The sequence below is a fragment of the Salminus brasiliensis genome, chromosome 24, assembly GCF_030463535.1.
Source record: "Salminus brasiliensis chromosome 24, fSalBra1.hap2, whole genome shotgun sequence".
NCBI lineage: Eukaryota > Metazoa > Chordata > Actinopteri > Characiformes > Bryconidae > Salminus > Salminus brasiliensis.
This window is the reverse complement of record NC_132901.1, coordinates 6,226,422-6,250,111: the sequence shown is the minus strand read 5'-3', so window position 1 is coordinate 6,250,111 and position 23,690 is coordinate 6,226,422. Positions and strand designations below refer to the sequence as shown.

Here is a 23,690-nt window from a genome sequence, read left to right as displayed (position 1 = left end):
TGAACAAGTGAATTTTCAGCTTAGACTCGAAGATTGTAATCTGGACTCTGTGTGGCCTCTTCAGCTGCCATAGGCCCAGAAAAAGGCATCCCATAAGGCATCCAAGCTAAAAGGTATGGACATACTAAATTCCGACCTCCACACTGGCCACCCGTCACTTGCGTAAAGAGGTGGAAAAGGTTCAAGTGAGAAATCGAAACAGCCCAGTCCACTTTAAATCTCCAACCCAGGGACAGGAAGACCAGGTCCCATTTTTAAACCACACACAAGCCAGGCACTTCCAAGTGGCCACCAGTGCTTAAAGGATTACCTACACCAGGTAAGACATTTGAAAGGCCTTTTGTTAAATAATGTTCACATTATTCTTCGTGCTTATCATTGCTTGTGAAATATATTTTAAGAAAATCGTTATGTTTGTTTAGGTTTACCTGTGTTAGCTTCCTTGGTACCTGGAGGAGCCTGGAGGAGAGTGCCAAGGTCCACTGACAACAGGACACAACATGCTACCTCTGCAAGCTTTGTGGCCAGCCAAAGAGGCTTGAATTTGGTCACAACTACTATTATAGGTAGAGGTTTGTGTGCGGAGCAGCCAGTCAAAGTGGCACAAAGAAGGAGAGAGCTGGTAAAAAAGAATAAGCCGCGCAGAATCCCTGTTATACCTAGGAAACAACCTGGATACCAAACATGCCAGCTTTGTCACCATCTCCAGCAAAAAGCCTATGGCCACAGCCGGTACAAAGTAGTGCCATTTTGCTTAACATTTAAGGATAAGACTGTGAAACTGTGCCTTACCAAGCATTGTGATGAGAAAAATTAGAGAAGCAGGGACAACCAGTGATGAGCAATAGTGTTAAAAAGTAAGAAGAACTGAAGAACACCACAAAAGAAAAAAAAACTCCAAGCCTCCCTGCACTTAAAACCTGAATATAGTTAATATAAAAATAAATGTAATTGTGTGCTTTCTTGTAATGTGTGCTTATCTACCAAAAAAAAAAAAAAAAAAAAAAAAAGTGTTTTTCGCTGTGTGGCTTATTTTGTGTGATTTTAACATGGTAACATTAGTGGTAATGTATTAATATAGTACATTCTTTTAAACAAAGCTAGTTGCTAGTTGTACCGTAAATAAATAAAACTATGAACTTAAACTTAACTTAAAACTTAAACTCAGAACAGAACCCAGTGGGACACTCCTGAAATCTCTGTGGCCTAGTAGGAATAGTCTGGAATATGACCACTTCTACTACAGCACCAAAAGTAGGCAGCAGTGGAACAATAAATAATTTGTGCATTCTCACAATAACTCAGAAATCAGAAAATGTGACAAACTATTTAAACTACAAGGGAACAAACTCTGTAATGCTGCTCTCATCTACTGTTTCCTACAGCTGGTCATTGTTTTTAGATCTTTTACATTGTCATTTACCCTTTTTTTTTTTAACTAGCCACATGACTAGACCTGGGAGAGACACCAGACATAAAGAAAAAAAAATCCTGTGGTTCAGTTTTACTGGAAGCAGTGCTTATGACCTGAAAAGCGGCTTCAGAAAACGAGAACTAATTTCCAACCTCAAGCTGTGGTACCCTCTGCAGTGCAGGGATGTACAAAACGGTGTGGTTTGGGGGGAGGGGGGGGGGATTACAGGAAGCAGCTAGATTTGGGACACAGAAGCTACTTTGTTGCAATATTAACAGGTAATGGAGGTTTGTTAACTAGTAGGTCATTAGGTCATTACAGTCATTACAGTAGGTCATTAGGTCATTACAGTAAAATGTTGTATTTTGCTGTAGGCTTTCCAGTGATTACAGCATGTTACAGCTTTTAAGTTAGGAATTAGCAACTAGCAGCACCCAGAGACCTGAATGTCGAAGAGCCTGTGATACCCAACAAACTTTTAAATTCATCCTCAGCTGCCCCACCACCCCAATGCCTTCTATTCCATGCCTCAAATGGCTCCTAAATATGTATGTCCATAATGTCTTTTCGTGGCTGGATGAGGTGTAGGCCAAAGTGACTTCAACCTTGCCTTGCACTAAGATGCCAGGGAGCTTCCTCCGAGCATGATTTACATCAGCCACAACTGCTGATATGTAATGGGGTCCCCCATGCTCTTAATGTGCTGGGAAGTAGCACTTTGCAGGATTATGCAAAGCCTGGCGTCTACAGATAATCGGTGATGACCATCAAAATGCAAAGGCATATATAAAAGACATGTTTAATTTAATGCTATTGTGAGCAACCATCTACCAGCATCAATTAACATTAATGATCCCGCTGTATTCTCTTTGGAAAATCTATGCTAAATTATGTGAGCTGGAAAGTGATGCTTTCAGTATGCTGAGATTGAAAATCCTACCATGTGTAAGATGATGGTCATCAGAAAATTTGTTCTGAAGAGGCATTTTTGCAGGAGGGAGAGCTCAGACCCTTGTTCAAGCTGTCCACACACATTGTGTGAGTGTACCCATATGTGCAAAGAATTGCCAGTCAAAAGTGTGTGGTGTAATTATAACTCTTTTAAATATGAAGAGGAATCACATGGCCCTGATGGTGTACATGTTGTAAAACTTGCAACTGCTGTGGTTCAAAGTAGATGAGCTTGTTGCTTTGTGGGAGTTAAGTCCCGACAAGCAAAAATATGCATATCCTCTTAAACATCAGGACAGGGTGACCACTAGCCACTAAGTGTTGTGATAAGTGCCATATAAATAAATTTTGAATTGAAAATATGTATACATACATTTGTGTTCCTTCAACTATATAGAAGACCTGAGTCATCAGGAAGGAGAGCATCCTCTTGGAGCCAGTGTGTAATGCAGTGCTTTCCCAAGTCAACCTTCGGGGCTCAACATAGTGCACACTTTGTGCTTTCCCACCAAATTCATTTAAAAATACATCAAGAGGAGGGATGTGGACCAGTTGCATGGCTCCTCGTCCTTTCTAGCTTCCAATGCAGTTCCTGGAACGCTCCTGGTAAGTCACGTAATGTAAATGCCTGATCAACCTCATAAGCACAGCCAGCTCATGTCATGCCTTACTGTGAATTAAGTACATTTTAATTATACATTATCTTGTCTTTCTCTGAACACAAAGACTATGAAGTGGCATGTTTGAATCAAGCAAATGTTTTATATATTGTTCATTTACTGACATAAATACATTCATATAGTACCCTGTAGAATCTTGAGAAATTAATCTTGATAGATCAAAAATTACACAAGGAGGACATTAAAGGTAAAGGTAAAGGTGCACGTATTTGTCACTGTACAGTGTACACTGTACAGCGAAATGTGTCCTCCGCATTTAACCCATCTGTGGTAGTGAACACACACTCACACTAGTGAACTAGGGGCAGTGAGTACACACACACCCAAAGCGGTGGGCAGCCAACTCCAGCACCCGGGGAGCAGAGAGGGCCTTGCTCTTGCTCAAGGGCCCAACAGTGGCAGCTTGCCGAGCCCAGGTGTCCAACCCACAACCCTGTTATCAATAGACAAGACAAAGAACTCACTAAACTTCAGGTCAACAAAACTCACTTTAAAAGCATTATCTCATGTACGCTAAGCCATCTTCTCTCAACATACTGTCATAGTACATCATTAGTCTTATAATAGACAACTTTAACCTCAACTTCTGAACCTCCCTAGCACATGCTTCTTCACTACAAGCAGTTGCCACACTGTGGAGGTAGCCAAGCAGTTCACTTCATTAATGAGTTGACAGATTTCTTTAAAGTATAAGCTTTTGTATGTTCTCCATAACGCTGCAGATTGTTTAGTCCCAACATTCTTCTGTGGATTGCAGTGTGCTTGGAAATCCTGTTTCCATTTTACTTCACTGTGAGGTTGGGTTCATGCTTAAAAGGATTTAGTGTTGCAAACATGACTTTCTGGTGAAAGTCCAACATTATCTAGATCTCTTCCCCCTCCCCCCTTCCCCCAGCTTCCATAATGTTACTCTCTGTTCTGAATCAAACTGATCCAAGACCTGAGTATACCTGAGTATGGTTCTCACCAACATGACTAGCTAAATAATAAGACTGGTAATGCACTTGAGGATGGATAACCTTTGATGTGCAGAGTTAATTTCTTACAAATTGTTGTACAACCTCCCAGAGAAAAGGCACTGTTCTTATTCCCAGGGACACAGATTCTTATATGTTGTCACACACAGCAGGGTGTACATTCATTGAGAAGGCCCTTTAAAATGAAATATGATGGCTCGCATGTACGTTGCTTAGAGGCAGTCCAGATATGATCATCGACACGCTCCTCACGGAGGGCAAGTTACAGAAGGTAATAGAAAAGGCTGTATCAAAGCACATTAATGGAAAGTTGACTGGAAGGGGAAAACGTGGTACAGGGATGGCCAAGGATTGGCAAGAAAAGTCAATTCAAGAACTTCAATTCAAGAACTACTATTTAATGATATTAAGCTGAGAGAGAAACCCAATCCTGCAGCTAACACAGATCAGAACCAGTTAGAAAACAAATATGACCAAACTGTATCAATAAGTTCATACTGAAGATTAGAGCTGAACAAAGAACAAATATGTGGTGAATCGTCCTTCACGTCTGCTTAAAGCCACACTAAAATAATAGTAATAATAATAATAATAATAATTATTATTATTTCATAAAGAACAGTACAGAGCCAAAAAAGACAATGATGGATCTTAGGAAAAAGTTTAGGAACCCCTGGTTTAGGCTGGTTTGTGACTTTTGTGAACTTTTACACCCGTAGCATCTACATCTCTGGTCCTGTCTCAGTTTCTTTGTCAGTCACTGGATATACGGTTATCCCTATTGCCACTTTTGTTCTTGTATATTTTCTTGTCCAATCATTGTATCTAGATTCTGCCAGTACTTACGTACAGTGCAGATGTCTGACCCTCTTAACCCAGTTGTGATTATTTTCCTGTATGCTGACGCCGCTGGTGTTTTTTTAGCGTACTACTCTGTCTAAAAGTCTTCCCACACTCTGAACATGAATATGGTTTCTCTCCAGTATGGATTCGCTGATGTGTTTGTAGATGACTCTGTACAGCAAAACTCTTTCCACACTCTGAACAGTAATACGGTTTCTCTCCTGTGTGAACGCGCTGGTGTGTTTGGAGATGACTCTGTAAAGTAAAACCCTTCCCGCAGTCTGGACACTGGTACGGTTTCTCTCCTGTGTGAATGCGCTGATGTCTCTGAAGATCACTCTGTTTAATGAACGTCTTGCCACAGTCTAAACAGCGATGTGGTTTCTCTCCTGTGTGAATGCGCTGATGTGTCTGGAGACTGCTCTGTGCGGTAAAACTCTTACCACACTCTGTGCAGTGATACGGTTTAATTCCTTTGTGAATATATTGGTGTAGCTGGAGATGACTCTGTGCAGTAAAACTCTTACCACACTCTGTGCAGTGATAAGGTCTCTCTCCTGTGTGATTGCGCTGGTGTTTTTGAAGATGACCAAGTTGATGAAAGCTTTTCCCACACTCTGAGCACCGATACGGCTTCTCTCCTGTGTGAATACGCTGGTGTGCTTGGAGATGACTTCGTTGGTGAAAATTCTTCCCACACTCCAAGCAGTGATACGGTTTCTCTCCAGTGTGAATGCGTTGGTGTACTTGGAGATTACTCTGTACAGCAAAACTCTTCCCACACTCTGAACACTGATATGGTTTTTCTCCTGTGTGAATGCGCTGGTGTATTTGGAGATGACGCTTTCCATTAAAACTCTTTCCACACTCAGAGCAGTGGTGAGCTCTGTCTTTGCATGTGTTTTCCTGCATAATTTGGCAAGATGTGTTGGTGTAGAGAGAATCAGTTGAGTCTGGATTTTAAAAGTGTTCATTCATGTGGCGTCTCCCAATGTGTTGCATGGAAAATGACAGGTTAGAGACCATCTGCAACAAGAAGTTGTCAAATTCTGCAAGAAAAAAAAAAAATAATAAAAGTGGAACATAGTTTCATCAGAAATCAAAAACTAAATATTTGCATCACTGTAAGTGAACTAGTGACTTTTCATGACTGTATGATTTTATAAATCTTGCTCTTGGTGACAACTTACACTGCATGTTTAAATCATCCACTGTGAATGACCATAGCCTACGATTTATGAGCTCACACTGACAGATGGGTGCTTACACTGAAACACATCCCCATTCCAGGACCTGATGTTCGAGCACTATATAATCCGGCAAAGCACTGAACGCTGAATGTTCTCAAATATGTTTACAGAAATTATAGATTTTGTATATTAATATGGTACTATTCGATAGCTGAGGCTGTATGTGGAGCTGAACGTCAGTAAAAGAAAGTTGTCATATCAAAGCATGGTAACAATATTTAAATCCTCATTACCTTCATCTCGCATTGTCTAATGTCACATAATGCTTCCACACATTTTTGCCATGTCTTCTTTATGAGCTCTTACAACTCTTATTACATTTGTACTTACAAACAGTCAGTTAAACACAGTATTGTGATCAGGATTAAAATAACGTAATCGTAGCCTGCTGAGAAAAAACAGCCTGGCCAGCTCGATTAGGTTAAGCTGTTTGACCAGCATTGCTCTTGACCAGTAGAGGGTATTTTTTAATCTAACGGCTTAACCAACCTGATCAAGATAACCAACCAGTATGACTGCATGATTATTTCAAATACACCAGTTTAGCTAAATAGCCAAACTAGCGTGTTTTAAAGAATAAATAAACTATGAATAATTTGTATTATCTGTACCTAGATACATCCAAATAAAGTCATCATCATATCACATTAACACAGGTCTAAAGGTGAGCGAAATACGCTCGAGATGCATAGTCCCTCGAGATGCATAGTCCCTCCCACAATATATACAAATAATAATACAGAATATACACATATATTTTCAAAAGGACACTATTTCTAATAAATGCATTCAGCTACTTTAAGCTGCACCCACTGTTGACCCTTGTACACAAGCACACAGTCTAGTCCCTGTAAAAAAGTACTGCCATTAGTATAGAACTCTCTAGGCCAGATAAACACGCACCTTTTGGCACCATGCCTAATGCCAGGCGTGGGGTAGAGGGGTTTAAAGCCGCAGAACTGTGTTCTTTGGGATGATGGTGCTCCATCCAATACTCGGGATGAGTTGGGGTGGTGATCATCCAACGTCCGGATCTCATTGGAGCGCTGGTCGCTGAATGCAATCAAATCCTTACAGCAATGCTCCAAAATCTAGAACACCTTCCATGGACAATACAAAAGCAGAATAAATGCTCTTTTTTTCGGAACTGAATGAATGAATGGGCAGATGGGCAATGCTTTTGTCCATGCAGTGTATACACAGTAGTGTTGTGACGACTGTCAGACAACGAGCTGCAGAAGCGGCTATACGCGTCACCACTCGACTTATCACAGGCTCTAGCTATGCTAAGTTAGCCAGCTCCACCACTCAGTTACGTTTTGTAATTCAAAGAAATTTGATTAATCAGGTTCACACATAGCTAACTTATTTAAATAAGTCATTTAATAATGAATTAAACACTACAGAGTGTTGAGGGCGCTAACCTCAATTTCCGCAAGTTGAAGCTCATTTGAGGTGGAAAAATACAGAAAGATAAACACACCGGCTACTCACAGTTCAGATGCAGCACCGGTCTCACTTCACCCGTGATGCCTCCCAACTATAAAACATTACATTGTCAGCGTGGCTTCTCACTAAGTAAATCTCTAAGCTCCAAACGAAGTCAAAGCTCATATATTAAGTAAACCGCATAAGTAAATAAAAAGGTATCTACCTATAGGATTCATAAATGATCTCTGGCAAAGTGCAACGAGACGGTCTCACGTGGTTTAGTATTTTGGAATTGCGTTTCAAAATAAAAGTAACTGATGACTTGATGAGAGTTTCCCAACAAAACAAAACAGCTTTAGTATTTGTACAGCTATACCATGCATAACCATGTAAACATTTTATTTTTTTTATTACATTTAATCAGATCAAATTATTAAATTGAGAAGTTTTGTTACTTTTTAAGTTCTGTAGACATATATATATATATATATATATATATATATATATATATATATATATATATATATATAGTATAGTGACTGACAGTATATATATATATAATCAGTTCTCAAGAACATTTAAAACTGGAATTTTTAAATTTCAGCAGTAGACATGTTTTAACAAATTATGCTAATATGCACTAATTAACCTGCGTTATTAACACATCTAACCTTAACACATAAGTTACATTGTACATTATAAAAGTATACACCAACATATAATTAGTTTTTAATTTAATCAACAATAGTTCAGTCCTTGTATTACTGTAATAAAATGTATAATAATATAATAAACCCTGCTTTGTGTACTGCAGGGGTCATTTTGGAATATGAAAAGCGAATCTTGAAAAGATCCTTTGTAGTAACTGTGGCAATTTTATTTTTCAGAAACATCAGTAAACATCAGCAATACAGTTTGCAACAGCATTTTCAGGGGTGACTGGCCAAAAAAACTGATTATCCATGATCCTTATCCATGATATTCATTATCATGGGCAGAATCCAGAAGAAGAGACTTCTGATGTGTCTGCTATGAGGGCCTCCGTGGGAGCTGCCACATTGGAGAGGCTTTCTTTGCCAGTTAGGGGAACAAGTCTGGCACTCTCACCCAGAACTTTTCCAGCTGTGAGTGTGGCCCTTCCTGAGATGACTCAAGCTTCTTTTCCACTGCAGGGCAAAATGGTAACTGCCGTTCCGCGCTGGTGCAGACCCGTTAGACCAGTAACAGTATCTTTTTCCATTTGCCGTGTTGCCAAATCAAGACCAGGTAGTGTGCAGTGTCTCGTAATAATCATGCAACATTTTCATTCTTTACACTTGCACTACAACTTCTAGGCTAATGTAGCAGTAGCTAGCTAATTCTAGCTAACTCACAGAGGGCATAATTCATCTGTTAGCAACATGTAATCCGAGTGCAAAAATCACACTTGTGTGAGGCCATTTTATAGCTGTAGTATGCCAAATATGCCAAATGTTGGAATTCAACAATTTCAGCATGCAGTTAGCATTTATGAACATAGTCCAGCACAGTTTAACATCAACTATTAAGTCACGTTCCATCCTCTTACATAACATTACACTGGATAATTGTGCCTTAAAGACTCTTCAAAGTGAGAGAAGAGGTGGAAATGGCACACAAATGAAAGTTGGTGGAAACGGAATCCACCAACATCTGCAAAAAAACATAGGGAATAAGGGGCTGCAACATTCCTTTTGTATAACAGGAACAACTGTATGCATTTACGTGCTAGATTCGTACTTAAGAATAATAATAATTAATAAAAATTAATAAAAAATAAAATAAAAAAAATATTAAAACCACGTTTCAAAGAAATCACTTTTTTTCAGAAATTATTTTAACAAAAAATTTAATTGTCCCTGAACAGTTGGACATACTAAAATCTATCCTGTCTTCCAAGTCTTATGCAAATCTTAGGAAGAAGAGACAGCACTTGACACAGCACCTGATGAAGGGTTAACAATACTTACATCCAATACCTTTCATATCCAAAAGACTGTAAATGACTAAATTACTTTGAATATTTGAGTATTTCTTGATAAACCCTGTAATGAATGCTTGTTAAGGGCCCATAAAGTCAGGTGCAGAGTCAATAGGTCCCTGATCACCCTGCCTTCAAACTACGTTTTCAAACTCAAAATAGAAAATGTCTTTAGTCTACTCACCTGCCTGGGAGTAACTGGCAAGCTCAGTGCATTTTTTTTCTATTATGACGTTAATCCGTAAGCTCTTTGACTCTCTTTTGATAATAATAGGAAACAAAAACAATGATGCTCAAGTCAGTGTTTCTTTTTTGCCATACAGTTGTGCCTTAATTCTCATCCTGTTTACCAAAATATTTCTAGGAAGCTGATGAAGAGAGAGCAAACTAACAACTCTCAGTGTTTAGTACATTACATACAATCTATCAACAGTCTGTTTCTTTCTATTAGAAATTCTTGCTCAATACAAACTTTTTCAAAATCTAAATCGATTTAATGGCATGTTGCTTTAATAAACTGAAAATAGATGTCACTACAATGTTTATGTTTTATTTTTTTATAAGTATACATAGGTTACTGTTATTCTTTATTGCACTCTGGATCATTTGGGTGCTGACTTGGTTAAAATTAAACCAAGCTGAGGAGGGAATCCAGTGGCAGGAGTCAATAACCAGGAGTCAAAAAACCCCCAAAAAACTGGTGTCAGAACTGCAGTTTTTTTCATCACTTCTTTCTAAATGTGCTCCACGCCAAAACGTCTTTCCCAACATCACAATCATAATGTTGGGTTGACAGATGTGCTATTTACAATTCAAACAAATATTTACAATCCAATCAAATAGGGGACTGCTATTCTATTTTTCATATTTAAGACAAATGAAATGTTGAAAGGACAACTTTTCTATACTATATTTGGCAACCACTATACATTGATATGCAAATGCAAACATTTTTATTGATTTTGAGCATTGCTGGTGCAAGATGGGCTGATAACTGATAATTTCCTGAAATGTTCAAGTCTTTCCCAGTCAGAAAGACTTTAAAGTGCTGGTCCTCTGTACAATTGCAGTGAGCAGAAAAGCATAAAAATGAAATGCACAAATGTACAAAAACATCAAAGTAGGCAAGTTTTGAAGGCTAAAGACTTAAAAACTGGAAAAATGTAGCCTGGTCTGATGAATCTCAATTTCTGCTGCGACACACAGATGGTACTGTCAGAATTTGCTGCCAACAGCAAACATTCATTGACCAAAAGTGCCATGTATTGTTGCTGACCATATTCACATTTTCTAATGGCTACTGCAGCAGGATAATGCACCATGCCACAAAGCAACAGCAATTTCAAACTGGTTTCATAATCATTAATCATTACATTTCATATAATTCAATTCAACTTTGTCAACTAATAAAGGGTTGTACAGTACAACATTGTTAAAACTACATCCTTGGTGTAGTAATAGAATTTAGACGTAAAGATGTGTATATAAGTAGATATAATAAAATATAATACAAACATGTGCATGTTCATGTGCAAATAAAGGTAGCTATTTTATTTAATATGCAAACAGTTAATATACTAAAAAGTAAATTGTAAAAAATATGTAGTCCAGTGATTACAATGGGTTTTTGAAAGTGCTTCTTTGAGAATTGCATTACACAATCATGAAATCAGTAAAATCAAGAAATATTTTTTCTGTTTATTGATACTGAATTTTAGTGATATTGTAAACCAATGTTTGTTGTTAGGCCATTCTGTAATAGCTTTAGAATGCATACTACTTTCGACATAATGGCGATATAAACAGAACCTATGTCTACCTGCCTTAATTCTGAAAACATATTCCAATTCCAAGCAGCCTCTAAGATTGTCAAAGGCCCTCCTTAACCATTTAAACAACTGATTTATAAACAGATGCCAAGAGAGGGCAACATAACGGATTGGAAGACATTAACATAACAGTGTCCAAACCAAAAATTAATATCAAATACATTGTTTATGCATCACTCAATCAATTAATTAATGAATGAATCAACCTTTATTTAAACTTTGAAGTACATTCAGGGTGGTCCTTATATTTAGTGTAGGCATATGCAAAAAACAGGGATTGAAATATGTAATAAAAAACAAATATCCAATCAGTAAAACACTAAGTCAAATTAAATAATAAAAGTAGAAATGAATTACACTGTCAGATTAAATAAACAAATACAATTAAATACAAATAATAAAATCAAAAGCAAACATGTGAAATTAAATAAATAAATAAAATTAAACAAAAAATAAATAAATAAACACACAAAAGTGTAGTAACAGTACTACAAACATATCAATAGATTTCTAGTTTATTGTTCAAATGGTTATGGGTTCAAAACTAGGGTCCACTAAGCTGTTGTTGTTGAGCCCTTGAACAAGGCACTTAACCATCTCTGCTCTAGAGGTGCCATAGCTTAAATAAAATCTGTTAAATGTTAACTGTTAAATTGGCCATTTCAAAACTGTAACAGTTTTAATTCACACCCCCAAATTTACATACACCTAGCCCACTAGTAAAAGCCTTAAGAGCAAATGCAATTACTATTTTGAGCAAATAAAAATGTAAGCCAAAAAAGGAAGCTTTTTTAAGGGTGAAGCAGGGAGGCAAGCAGCTGCTAGACTATGGGCCAACGTCAGCAGCTCCTACTACAATCTCAGCTAACTAATAGAACACTGTTGCAAGGATTCAGAAAGAACAGGAATACTGTACAGGGAAGACTCGGAAATGATTCCAAAAAAATATTTTTGTAGCAGTGCTAAAACGACTATGCTATGCTACCTGGCTACTGTGAGCCACTGCAGTAAAAAATCTGCCAATAAAAGAATTGTTCATAATTTGTTTTTCACAAGCCCACCATAAAAGAAAAACAGCATGGTTCATTATGTGGCAAAATAGCAAGGTTGTAAATAAACAAACTAAATTGCATCTGGGATTTTTCACCCCAACCACAGCCACATACTTAATATTCATACTTTATATAACAAGTAAAAATACTGAATTAATGCATGCTGTGATAACATTTACCACTGCTTTCATCATCTATACCAAGAAACATAAGTTCAGTGACTCTTTCAATGCTGCATCACTTTAGAATAATAATATTCCAAGAGTAAAAAAACATATTAGAGGCACTGGAAAACAGCATGAACATGATTTTTTTTCTTCATTTAAAAGTAGTTTATGTAAAAAGCGTTCACAAGGCAGATTATAAAGCATTTAAAACATTGTATTTTTTCCCCATTACAGTATGGTGTCATCAGCAAAGAGGCAGACAACACAATCAACATTGGAGGTGGCAATATCATTATTATAAGTATTTAATAGTATTGGCCGAAGGATCTTCGAACCCTGAAGAACCCCTTTAGTTCCTAAGAGAAGATCAATGAAAAGATCTGCACAAATAATCTTAAGTATCGTTATCCATTTGGTTAACAATTAAAATAAGTGTGGTGGCAGAATTGGTGCCGTGTTTTCGAGATCTGTACTAGGATAATCTCACGTTGCAGTAAAACGAGATCCAATCCATCATGTCCCAGGCTTTTCCAAGTGTTCATGGTGGTGATGGTTTTAGCTACTTTCTGATGAGAAAAAGGCAGAATTGCAAGGAGACCATAGCTTGCACCAGGGGTTAAATTAAATTAAGAAGCAGCTTTCATATTACCATTATCAAATAAATGTATAGAGGCTGCTAAATGAGCATAAAATGACATGTACTGTATTGATGATTGTTTATAAGACTTCTTTCCAGTAAGTCTCCAAAAACAAACTGGAAAATCATTTCGTGAACAATATTTACAATATGACAACAATATATGGTGGTGGCTCAGCGGTTAGAGCGCCGAGATATCGATAACAGGGTTGTGGGTTCGATTCCCGGGCTCGGCAAGCTGCCACTGTTGGGCCCTTGAGCAAGGCCTCTCTGCTCCCCGGGCGCTGGAGTTGGCTGCCCACCGCTCTGGGTGTGTGTGTGTACTCACTTCCCCTAACACATGTGTGTGTGTGTGTGTGTGTGTGAGTGTGTGTTCACTACCAGATGGGTTAAATGCGGAGGACACATTTCGCTGTACAGTGACAAATACGTGCACCTTTACCTTTATGTAGGCAGTATTACAGAACTGCTGGTAAAATTATCCTACGACATGAAAGGGGAGCACTGACAGCTAAAAGTTGTATATCTGGTTCACAAATTCTTCATAAACAATTAATGTTCAAAACAAACTTTCTCCAGTCTGTCACGATGCCAAAGTCATCATTAAACAATCATTGTCAATTCTTAAATCAAGCCATGTTGTAGTAAAGGCCATCAATGGCACACTTTTACATTGATGCAGGAAGCTAACATTTGCTTGTAACTTGTTCGTTTTGCTCCACAAAGATCGACCATTAGGGGGCTGAACTTGTAAAATGAAAACAAATTGTTTTTTAAACATCACATTGTTTATGTTTTATGTTAATGAGTGTGCGGATCTATATTCTATTTTGGTGGGACAGTCAGGCTGCTGCGTGTGAAATTGTCACCTATGTGTTGAACTGTGGGATATATACTTAGCAAAATACTACTTGTTTATATTCAGTCCAGGGTGTATTTATTGTGCACTGTAATTTTGCACACTTCAGAAATGGGACACACTCTGAATACTTATTGGAAAGTATTAGTGGTTTGAAGTCGTATGCAGACTATAGTAGTCAAGTACTTATTGTTTACAGTGATTAGCTGGTCACTGAAACTGTTTTACCATTTAACATTTTCAATTGGTCCTGCTGTGAGTCAGTCAAAGTAGTTGACAGTAAGGTGCACAGTTGTGGGTTAATCATTTAAATTTTTATTTAATATTATCCTCATTTAAATAAGTTTTTCTATTTTATTATTCTTTCTATTCTTGTATTGACTTTCTGTTGACTGTACTTGCTCATTTTAATAAACTGAGAAAGTAAGTAATATGTGAAAGTGTCTGTTCTTATTTTAAGAACCATATTCAATTTACCCTACGTAGAGAGGTTCAGATGAAATAAAAGCTAACACACAATATTTGAACTCTGCTGGTACTGTTGAGCTTGCTGATCTGTCCGCTTCAGTGGGGTTAAAGTACAGCGTAGATGTCCGACCCTATCTTCACCATTATGGCTTCTGTCTCGTATGAAGGGGCTGGTGTTTTTTCAGTGTACTACTATGTCTAAAACTTTTTCCACACTCTAAACAGCAATACGGTTTCTCTCCTGTATGAAGGCGTTGGTGTTTTTTTAGTGCACCACTCTCTCTAAAAGTCTTCCCACACTCTGAGCAGTGATGTGGTCTTTCTCCAGTGTGTATGCGCTGGTGTTTCTCAAGGCTGCTACTGTCTCTAAAACTCTTCCCACACTCTGAGCAGTAATACTGCTTCCCAACTGTGTGAATGCGCTGGTGTGTTTGGAGACTACGCTGTACAGTAAAACTCTTCCCACATTCAGGGCACTGAAATGGTTTCTCTCCTGTGTGAACACGCAGGTGTATTTGAAGACTGCGCTGTACAGTAAAACTCTTCCCACATTCTGAGCAGTGATATGGTTTTTCTGCTGTGTGAACGCGCTGGTGTTTTTTCAATGTACCACTCTCTCTAAAACTCTTTCCACATTCAAAACAGAAATATGGTTTCTCTCCTGTGTGAATGCGCCGGTGCGTCTGGAGACTACTTTGTACAGTAAACCGCTTCCCACACTCTGAACAGTGATATGGTTTCTCTCCTGTGTGAATGCGTTGGTGTATTTGTAGAGTATGTCTGTCAGTAAAACACTTTCCACACTCAGAGCACTGATGGGGTTTCTCTCCTGTATGCATCCGCTGGTGTCTGTAGAGACGGCGCTTTTGATTAAATGTCTTTCCACATTCAAAGCAGATGTGAGTTCTCTCTTTGCCTGTGTTTTCTTGCATTTGTCTGTGAGATATGTTGGTGTGGAGAGAATCAGATGATGTCTGCTGATTATCAGAGCTTGTGGATGCCATATTGTAACATTAAAAATCTCTTTCTGCTGTCTCTTGATGTGAAAAACAACAGTATCAGCAGGAGCAGATATACATCAGGAAGCCATTCAATTCTGCATGAAAAAAAAAACAAAAACAAAACAAAACATATGACACAATGGCAGAAAGTTAGGTCATGAAAAGTGTCACTGGTTATTTCACAACTTGTTCTTTTTAATAATTTGAATAGATAATCTTAACAATTACTACAAGCATGCAATCTTATGTAATCTCTAAGTTTATTTCTTTATTTTTGCTGGTGTCATCAACGAAAATAGGGTCCCCTTTTTGAGATTGGATTTTTTATTTTTTTTGCAACAGTTGCATTTGGCTTACTGGAAAGGGGTCTTGAAAATTAGATTTCTCTGTTTTTTCAGCTGTGCATTTCATTATAACCTTTTGTTCAGGCCTTGGAGACTGTTTTGTAGGCTGGTGTTTTTCAGGAAACATCCTGTCAAGGATGTTCTGTTGAAGCTTTTATCAAGACACTTTGCTTTGCTGGGCAGAACTGAAACTGAAGAAGTGAGCTTGGTTGCAAGAGTATGAACTACAAACCAAAAAGCTATCTAAGTACAGCCCATGTATGCCTGTTCTATGTGGCAAAATGTTGCAAAACTTTTTTCCCCCCAATTCACCCATTTCTTTGCTTTGACCATTTTGGAGACTTTAAGAAACACAACGATGGAACTTAAGGAAACTGATTGTTTCCAGAGGAAGGACAAAGTGACATGAGATAAGAACTTGTTTGTGCTCATTTACAAGCTGTTGAAGCAGCCAGAGTGGAGCACTGCACAGTTAACGGAGCTGAACAACAAGATGTTAGTTAGAATGTGCTGAGCAAAAATAATATATAATGCAACATAATGCTGTTTTACATAGTTTTGATCCAAACAGAATTAATTTAATAAAAATCAATCTATCACATATTACATAAAGTATAATGTATTTGTTTTATTTCATGGTCCTTGGTCAGAAAATGCTGTGAAAATATGCTCTATAAATCAGTTTTATTTGAACTGAATTTCAGCCTTTCACTATAACTAAATGGATGACCTGTTTTTGGAAGCTTTATTTTTTTTGTCATTCTCCTGGATTTGTATATTTGTTAGACACGTTAATTGTACCAATTTCTGATAACATTATATTGCAGCTGTTTAGTGGATTTTGGGGAGGAGACAGAGAAGCAGAGAACCTCTAGCCAAAAGAACACAGATCGCTGAACTGTTTGGAAACTCTATTTCCCACGGAACAGACAACACCCTTTAAGCCTTTCTTACAAGTGGTAGAGGAGGAGATGCAGCATTACAAGGCTGTGCAAAGCCTCTCAAATTCAATTACATAGTGAAAGGACAATGAGAGCTTTAGGAGAGTCTCCCTATTTGGCCAAGCTGGTTAAACGCTACTTTGCAGTTCCCCTGGGATTTCTCTACTGCTGTCGACGTTGTCACAGCATAAATAGTGAGCTTCTCATCTGAAAATGTGGACATGTTTTGTTCTTAAGTGAAGCTTCAAACTTCAAACTCATCATTTTCTTCTGTAACTTAGACTAGTCTTAAAAGAGCATTAGTCTGAGTACTGAAATATGTAGAACATAATCAAACACCACTGCTGGGACATTGTCTGTATTTACACTGATCATACATCATAAATCATACATTTTACAAAATGCATTACAAAGTCCAGGTGGGCCTTGTTTTACTAGATTTGAAGGCTTTTATAGTTGTGGTGGTCTTCTCAACTGTACTGTACAACTGTACTGTACATCATGTGCTAGACCTGAACCAGGTCTAGCACATTCATCTCATAGTCCTAAGTATAGAAATTCATAAAACTGGATTCTGACTTCACCAGATTCTGACTTCACTTTATAACTAGGACAATTACTCTCCAATTTTCTGATTTGTCTTGCTAAGAGCTTCTGAGGTTTGTCCACAAGATATCTAAATTTGATTTTCAAGTTCTATTTGTTCCACCCTGCCTCTCTTTCTCTGCAGTGCCTAAAAGAAAATAACACAATCCCTCAAGCAGGCCTTAAATGTTTCCAAAAGTAGAGCTAGAGATATTCATTAGTTAAAAAAAAAGAACTGAATTTCTTGCTGTATATATATACAAAAATCTGGATCTGTAAGTAGTTAAGGGTTCAGTCTCCAGAAACTTTGTGACTTTTGTACATTCTATAATTTTAATGAAAAGGTTACAGGGCAATGACCATAGCCATAGATCATGTTATAGGGATATAGAAATAAATTTTAATAAGGCTTATCATAATTTGTCGCATAAATGTTTAACAAAGTCATGGGGATATTATGGGGGGGGGGGGTAATCCTAATCTCCAATTGTTGACTGATCAAATGGAACTGAATGAGAATAACAGTACCTCTAGCTTTAGCTAGAAAGTAGAATTACATATCTGGCGTATCCATTTACTAAAATGGGGGGGGGTATCCTAATCTCCAATTGTTCACTGATCAAATGGAACTGAATGAAAATAACAGTACCTCTAGCTTTAGCTAGAAAGTAGAATTACATATCTGGCGTATCCATTTACTAAAATGAAAATCATAATGCATCACCTGTAAAAAAAAAAAAAAAAAAAGAAAAGAAAAGAAAAAAACTCTAAAAAGGATTTTAGATGAGGCAGTGAACACAGCCTGGAAAATAAAGAGGTTTGACCACAACTGAGGGAAAGTCAATGAACATGTACATAGGCTGATTGTTGAACCGCAAATGTAAATTTGCGCATGATATTCTCCATGATGTTCTCTACATGCTGATAGTGTACCTGCATTATGAGGAGGCATGGACCTCCTTTCTAGGGTCAAATTTGGCTCAATGCACCCTGTCAAGAAGCAGGAAGTCTTCCAAAGACAGCACCTCCCTTACCAAATCAACCACAAAATCCCTTACGCTTTGGCCAACCACCTTGTTTCTTAATGGTCACCTCCCTAATGTTTGTGTTTGGCACAAATTTCTGACTTCATTACGAACATCTCATTGTGCAGGAATTTAATGCCTGTTGCCCGCCATCTTCCTTCACATTCAAATCAGCCAGTGGCTTTGCGTATACATTCTCTCTCTGCATCTTTTTCCCCAAACTCTTTTAGGGTGCATTTTCCCCAACCAATTGCAATCTAAGCTAATAACTAAGCTAATAACTGTTGTTAGACCACAGCTTCGGGAAATCCACTCATACACTCAGTGGCCACTGACTGACTAACAATTACTCACAGAACTACTACTTTTGCATTCCTGAATTTGCTAGTGTGTTTCTACATTTGCTGATTTTTTTACCATTTTTATTTATATTTTTAAATATGCTGGCATGCTCTAAAATATGCTGTTGTGTTTCTGAATATGCTGTAGTGTTTAGTAGCATATTTTTGGTTAATGTGTTTTGCAACGTACATTTCACAAAGAAAATAAACAGGCTACTCACAGTTCACCAGCAGCTCCAGGGACATAACTAGGTACAGGCAACCGGGCTATAACCCCAAGGGTTCTTTAAAACCCTTTGTAAAGTTTTCCTGGGGGATAAAAAACATATTCACATTAAGCATATTTTATTAGGATCCTTAAATATTTTGAATAAATGAAAGACATTAAAGAACTAACATATGAATTACAGCATGCTTTCTGGCTGTTTCTGCATATTCATACTGATTTTTTCTTAACTTTATATTTTTTTTTCAGTGGACATAGATACTACTGAACCCTCTGTTTTGACACATGCTGAAAATATGCCCTACCCACCTCCTTTAATTTTTGAAGTATAAAGCCCGACAACCATCAAATGCAGCTGATGTGTAGATGTTACTCTCAAATGCATTTTACTATTTACTGGGGGTTAGGGTAGAATTTGCAATGCTATTTTGACACCTACTGATATTACACTATTCTTTATACAGAATCTTTATATATATATATATATATATATATATATATATATATATATATGAGTATTTATATACTCTTTCTCTCTCTATATATAGATATATTTATATAAATATCTAGTTGGAAGAAACTTTACCAGTGTCATCACAACAATGTCCCAAAACACAAACAGAAAGTTTTTGACTGGCCAAGTCAATTACCACCCTTAACTTAGCATGTGAAACAATCCAAAACAAATAACAACAACCAAAGTAATCTGTGGTAAAGGTCTGGAAAAGCATCACAAAAGAATTGATGATGTAATTGGATTGCAGGCTTGTTGTTGTTGTCTGCTTATTGCGAGCAAAGGGGATCCAAATATGTACTTTAATTTCCTCTTTAGTTCATATATAATATATAAGAATAAACACCTGCTTACAAATTCACGTTCAAAGTCTTCAGAGGATTTTTTGCTTTCACTCAAAAACACACTGGAGCCTACTCCAGCGTAGCTTCTGAATCTGCTCGGATATACTATAAATGGGGGAGTTTTTATAAAAAACTTATTGATTGATTGACAGACTGATTTCTCTAAACAACATCCTAAGTCCCAAATACTGCACCTAGTATTAAAGTCTTTTTGTTAAAGGTTAACATTTAAGACGATGTTTCGCTGTTTTCTGTGAAGGAAATAGTAAGATTATAAGTTATTTATAAAGAGAAACAACAGGAATCGCGAGTCATCTGTTGCGCCCATAATGCTGCGTGACGCGCGTGCACACGAAAGCGAGTCTTTGCTTACTGGCTCGGTTTCTATCCAGTCTAAACTTTGTGATTCGATCCACTGACAGCACGCAAGAGGCTGTCACACATTCCCAGCTGTTTTCTGCGAGTTTTCTTCTCTGCTTTGCCCACAGAGCCCCTCGGGGTTTATGTAGCTAGCTATATGGCAGCAGATTTGTATGCAGCGCGTTGAGCTAAAAAAAGGTTTAACTCTCACCAGTCGAGTAGTCTCCGTTCTCCGAGGGTTTAAGCAGATAAATCTAAACGTGGCCGAGACAGCCGCTACAGACTCTTCGTTTCAAAATATAAATACTACCAAACTATATCTCACTGTAAGCTGCACAGCTATGGGAACTGACCAGCAGTGTTTTTTAACATCCTGATTTAGGGAAGACTGCGGGCAGCAGCCTTAACAACACGCAGTGTGTGGTTGTTTACGTTTGTTATATGATGTAAATGTTGCTCTGTTAGTTTATCTTTTGTTTATCTTTTCTTGACACCCTCTGCCACCTCTCCGGACTGGGCTGAGCCCCTGCTGTTGGTAGACCTCAGTAACGCCCCTATGCGACATGAACCGTCTTTAGCCTCACCGCTGATGTCCTGAACCTCTCAGCGCGGCTCCTCAAAGTAGCTCCATCCTCCTGACGAAGTCAAAGATCATAAATAAAGTAAACTGTATATGATTCGTATATGATGCATGAATCCTCTCTGGCGAAGTACAGAGAGACAGTCTCACGTGGTTTAATAGCGCTGACATCGCGTTTCACGATAAAAGTCCTTACTGACTCGTTGAACAATTGTCACTTCTGGTTGTTTTATTAACAAAAACAAACAAACAAAAAACAAAACATTTTTTAAAAGTCCAACAATTAAATATTATAACTTTCTGCTTCTGAAGTGGTTTCTTGAAACATATCAAATCAAAGGTTTGTCACATAAAAAATAAAGCAAAATAATACAGATAGGATGAATAGTCTATATTTAAAATAAAAAAAGAATAAAAAAATAAAATAAAATAAAGATAAAAATGTATACAGAGATTAGAGTAAGTAACCGAACAGTTGGTGAAATGGAAGGGTAAAAATGAAAGAGCATGACCAGCAACAAGATGGAAGAATTAGAGGACGGGATAATGTAAGAATATAACCCCTATTCAAAATGATTTCTGTTCAAGAAATAATAAGTAATAATAAATAATAAGGAATAAGCAGTAGAGAGACATTACATTTACGGCATTTAGCAGACGCTCTTATCCAGAGCGACTTACAAAGTGCTTTGCTATTTACACAAAAAAAGCCTTAGCCTTAGAATAGACCAATAAATCAAAGGATACCTCTAAGCTTAGACATTACTAAACACTACAGCTTTAGTTAACGTTTGAATGATTTAGCTGCTTTTTGCTTTGCCGAGTAATTCCTGTATTTTCGTCTAACGCTATTAAGCAATTTTTAAAGAAAAGTCTGTGACAAATTCTCATCTCTCATGATCTCAGATATTAGCTGCTTATGTTTGTAGGGGGGTTGGATGATAGAATGAGTCTTAGAGTCAGCAGGGGCCAGGCAAGAGGAGTGGATTCATTTCAGTCTAAACGACAGTTGGAGAAATGAAAATGTTCTGGAACAAACTGATTGAAATAGCTACCGACCACACATCAGCGATGGCAGATGAGGGGATTAACATCACTAGTTTGCAGTAAAGTCAGTGAGTAGGGTGAAAGTGCCATTAAACTTCACTGCCTAATACACCAGCAGGCTCTGTGCGCTAAGTGCAGTGCGTCTGTCTGAGGTAGCTTTACCAAGAAACTAAAATTTTTCACTATCCTTATTGAAAATCAACAATCCATTCAATCAAATGGTTATTTCTCCACATGCCTAAATGTGATTAGGGATTTAGTCCTGTGGAGAAAGCCTTTAAAGCTACCATACACCAGTGGACACACGACACATGTAAATGTAAAAGTAAATGATGCGATTAGAAAAGTACCTTAAATCTAAACACTGGTTTTGAGTTTCTGAACACTGCATGCCACAATGTATCACTGGTCAAGGATCTAATTGTTTCTTTTCATGATGGCTTAACTGGACTGAGGATATCTTGAAAGATACATTGAACATAATATAATTATTTAATAAAATGGATGTTGTTAGTTTATATTCAGTTTCAGTTGACTTCTGATTAAGTGTTGAGGAAGAAGGCACCCAGAATCATCATCAATTGCTTCCAAAAGTTACAATGCCTGCAATTATCATTAGACTATAATCTAATGATAATTGTTAATGATCTTATGCCACATATTATTACTTATATTACAAAATATATGATAAAACATATTATTTACAAAGTATATATATATAATATACAATTGATAATAATGAATGTACAATTAACTATTTTAGTCTTTTCCATTTTTTACTTTTTATAAAAAAAAAAAAACTTAATCAGGTCTTGGCCACTCCCATTGATTCACGACAAAGCCCTTTACCAAAAGGGACATTCAGTGAAAGAATTGTCTGATCCTGTTTGGCTGGCAGATACAGCTTCTTTATTATTATTATTTGAGATCATGAAGCACTGGAATGCGCTAAACAGCCTACAAGAAAAAACATTCTGCGGTGAGCCAGATGTATGCGCATATCAAGGCCTTTATTACCCATATCCAACTATTCAAAAGACATCTGTCTCAAACTTGGCCAAACACAACACACTTTTCCTATGTTGCGAGAGTGAAAACTTTGGCAGTGTGAAAATATGATTGCAGTTGCATCTCTGTCAGTGGGGTTTAATGAGCGCTCCAGATGCTCATTAGCTTTTGATGAAGTTGATTAAGATGCAGTACAATGATGAACCTTGCAGCTGTTATCAGCAGGTCTTGCTTTAGAACTTTTATCAACCCCTAGTTAAGGAGAGATTTCCCCAGATGAAAACATGCCAGGAAAATGCTTAGCTTTTTTGGGTCCATGTACATTTGTGAACAGACCTTCTCTTTTATGAACCTAAACAAGAACTGTGTGAGGTCCAGACTGACTGATCGACACTTATGTGACATCTTGCACGTCACAGCTACAGCTGTCAAACCAGACAATAACTCGGATAATGCAGTTGAGGACACAACACCACTCCTTACATTAGTTCCTAATGTCTTTTCTGGTTAGCTAAAACATCTGGTTTGAACTTTGACACAGGGGCTATTTGTACAATACATTTTTTGTATTTAGTTGGTTATGTAACTTTACAATATAAGGCTTCACCCGGAGATCCTCTTTTCGACATTTTAAGCCTGATTAGTATGATGTTTTTGGTTTGTACAGTTTTAGTGTGAAGAAAAAGGAAAAAATTGGCCACCCCGAGAGCTCACAGATTTGATCAGTTAGCTTTAATTTAATAAGCTTGTTATGACTATGACTGGTCCACAACAGAAGACCATCAGAGGTTTAAAAATGCTCTGACACACCTAGTAA

The 23,690-nt window shown here is 37.5% G+C and overlaps 1 protein-coding gene across 1 annotated transcript; it reads right to left on the bottom strand.

Annotated features, from left to right (window-relative positions):
* Window positions 1–4,404: 4,404 nt before the first annotated feature.
* Window positions 4,405–20,955, bottom strand: LOC140546361 (uncharacterized). Its single transcript, XM_072669551.1, has 5 exons — window positions 20,823–20,955; window positions 19,016–19,103; window positions 14,708–15,653; window positions 9,730–9,803; window positions 4,405–5,818 (listed from the first exon to the last, which is right to left on the bottom strand). Exons 3-5 carry the CDS (start codon window positions 15,559–15,561, stop codon window positions 4,908–4,910), a joined length of 1,839 nt encoding a protein of 612 aa, XP_072525652.1. The 5' UTR covers window positions 15,562–15,653; window positions 19,016–19,103; window positions 20,823–20,955; the 3' UTR covers window positions 4,405–4,907.
* Between the last annotated feature and the right edge of the window lie 2,735 nt (window positions 20,956–23,690).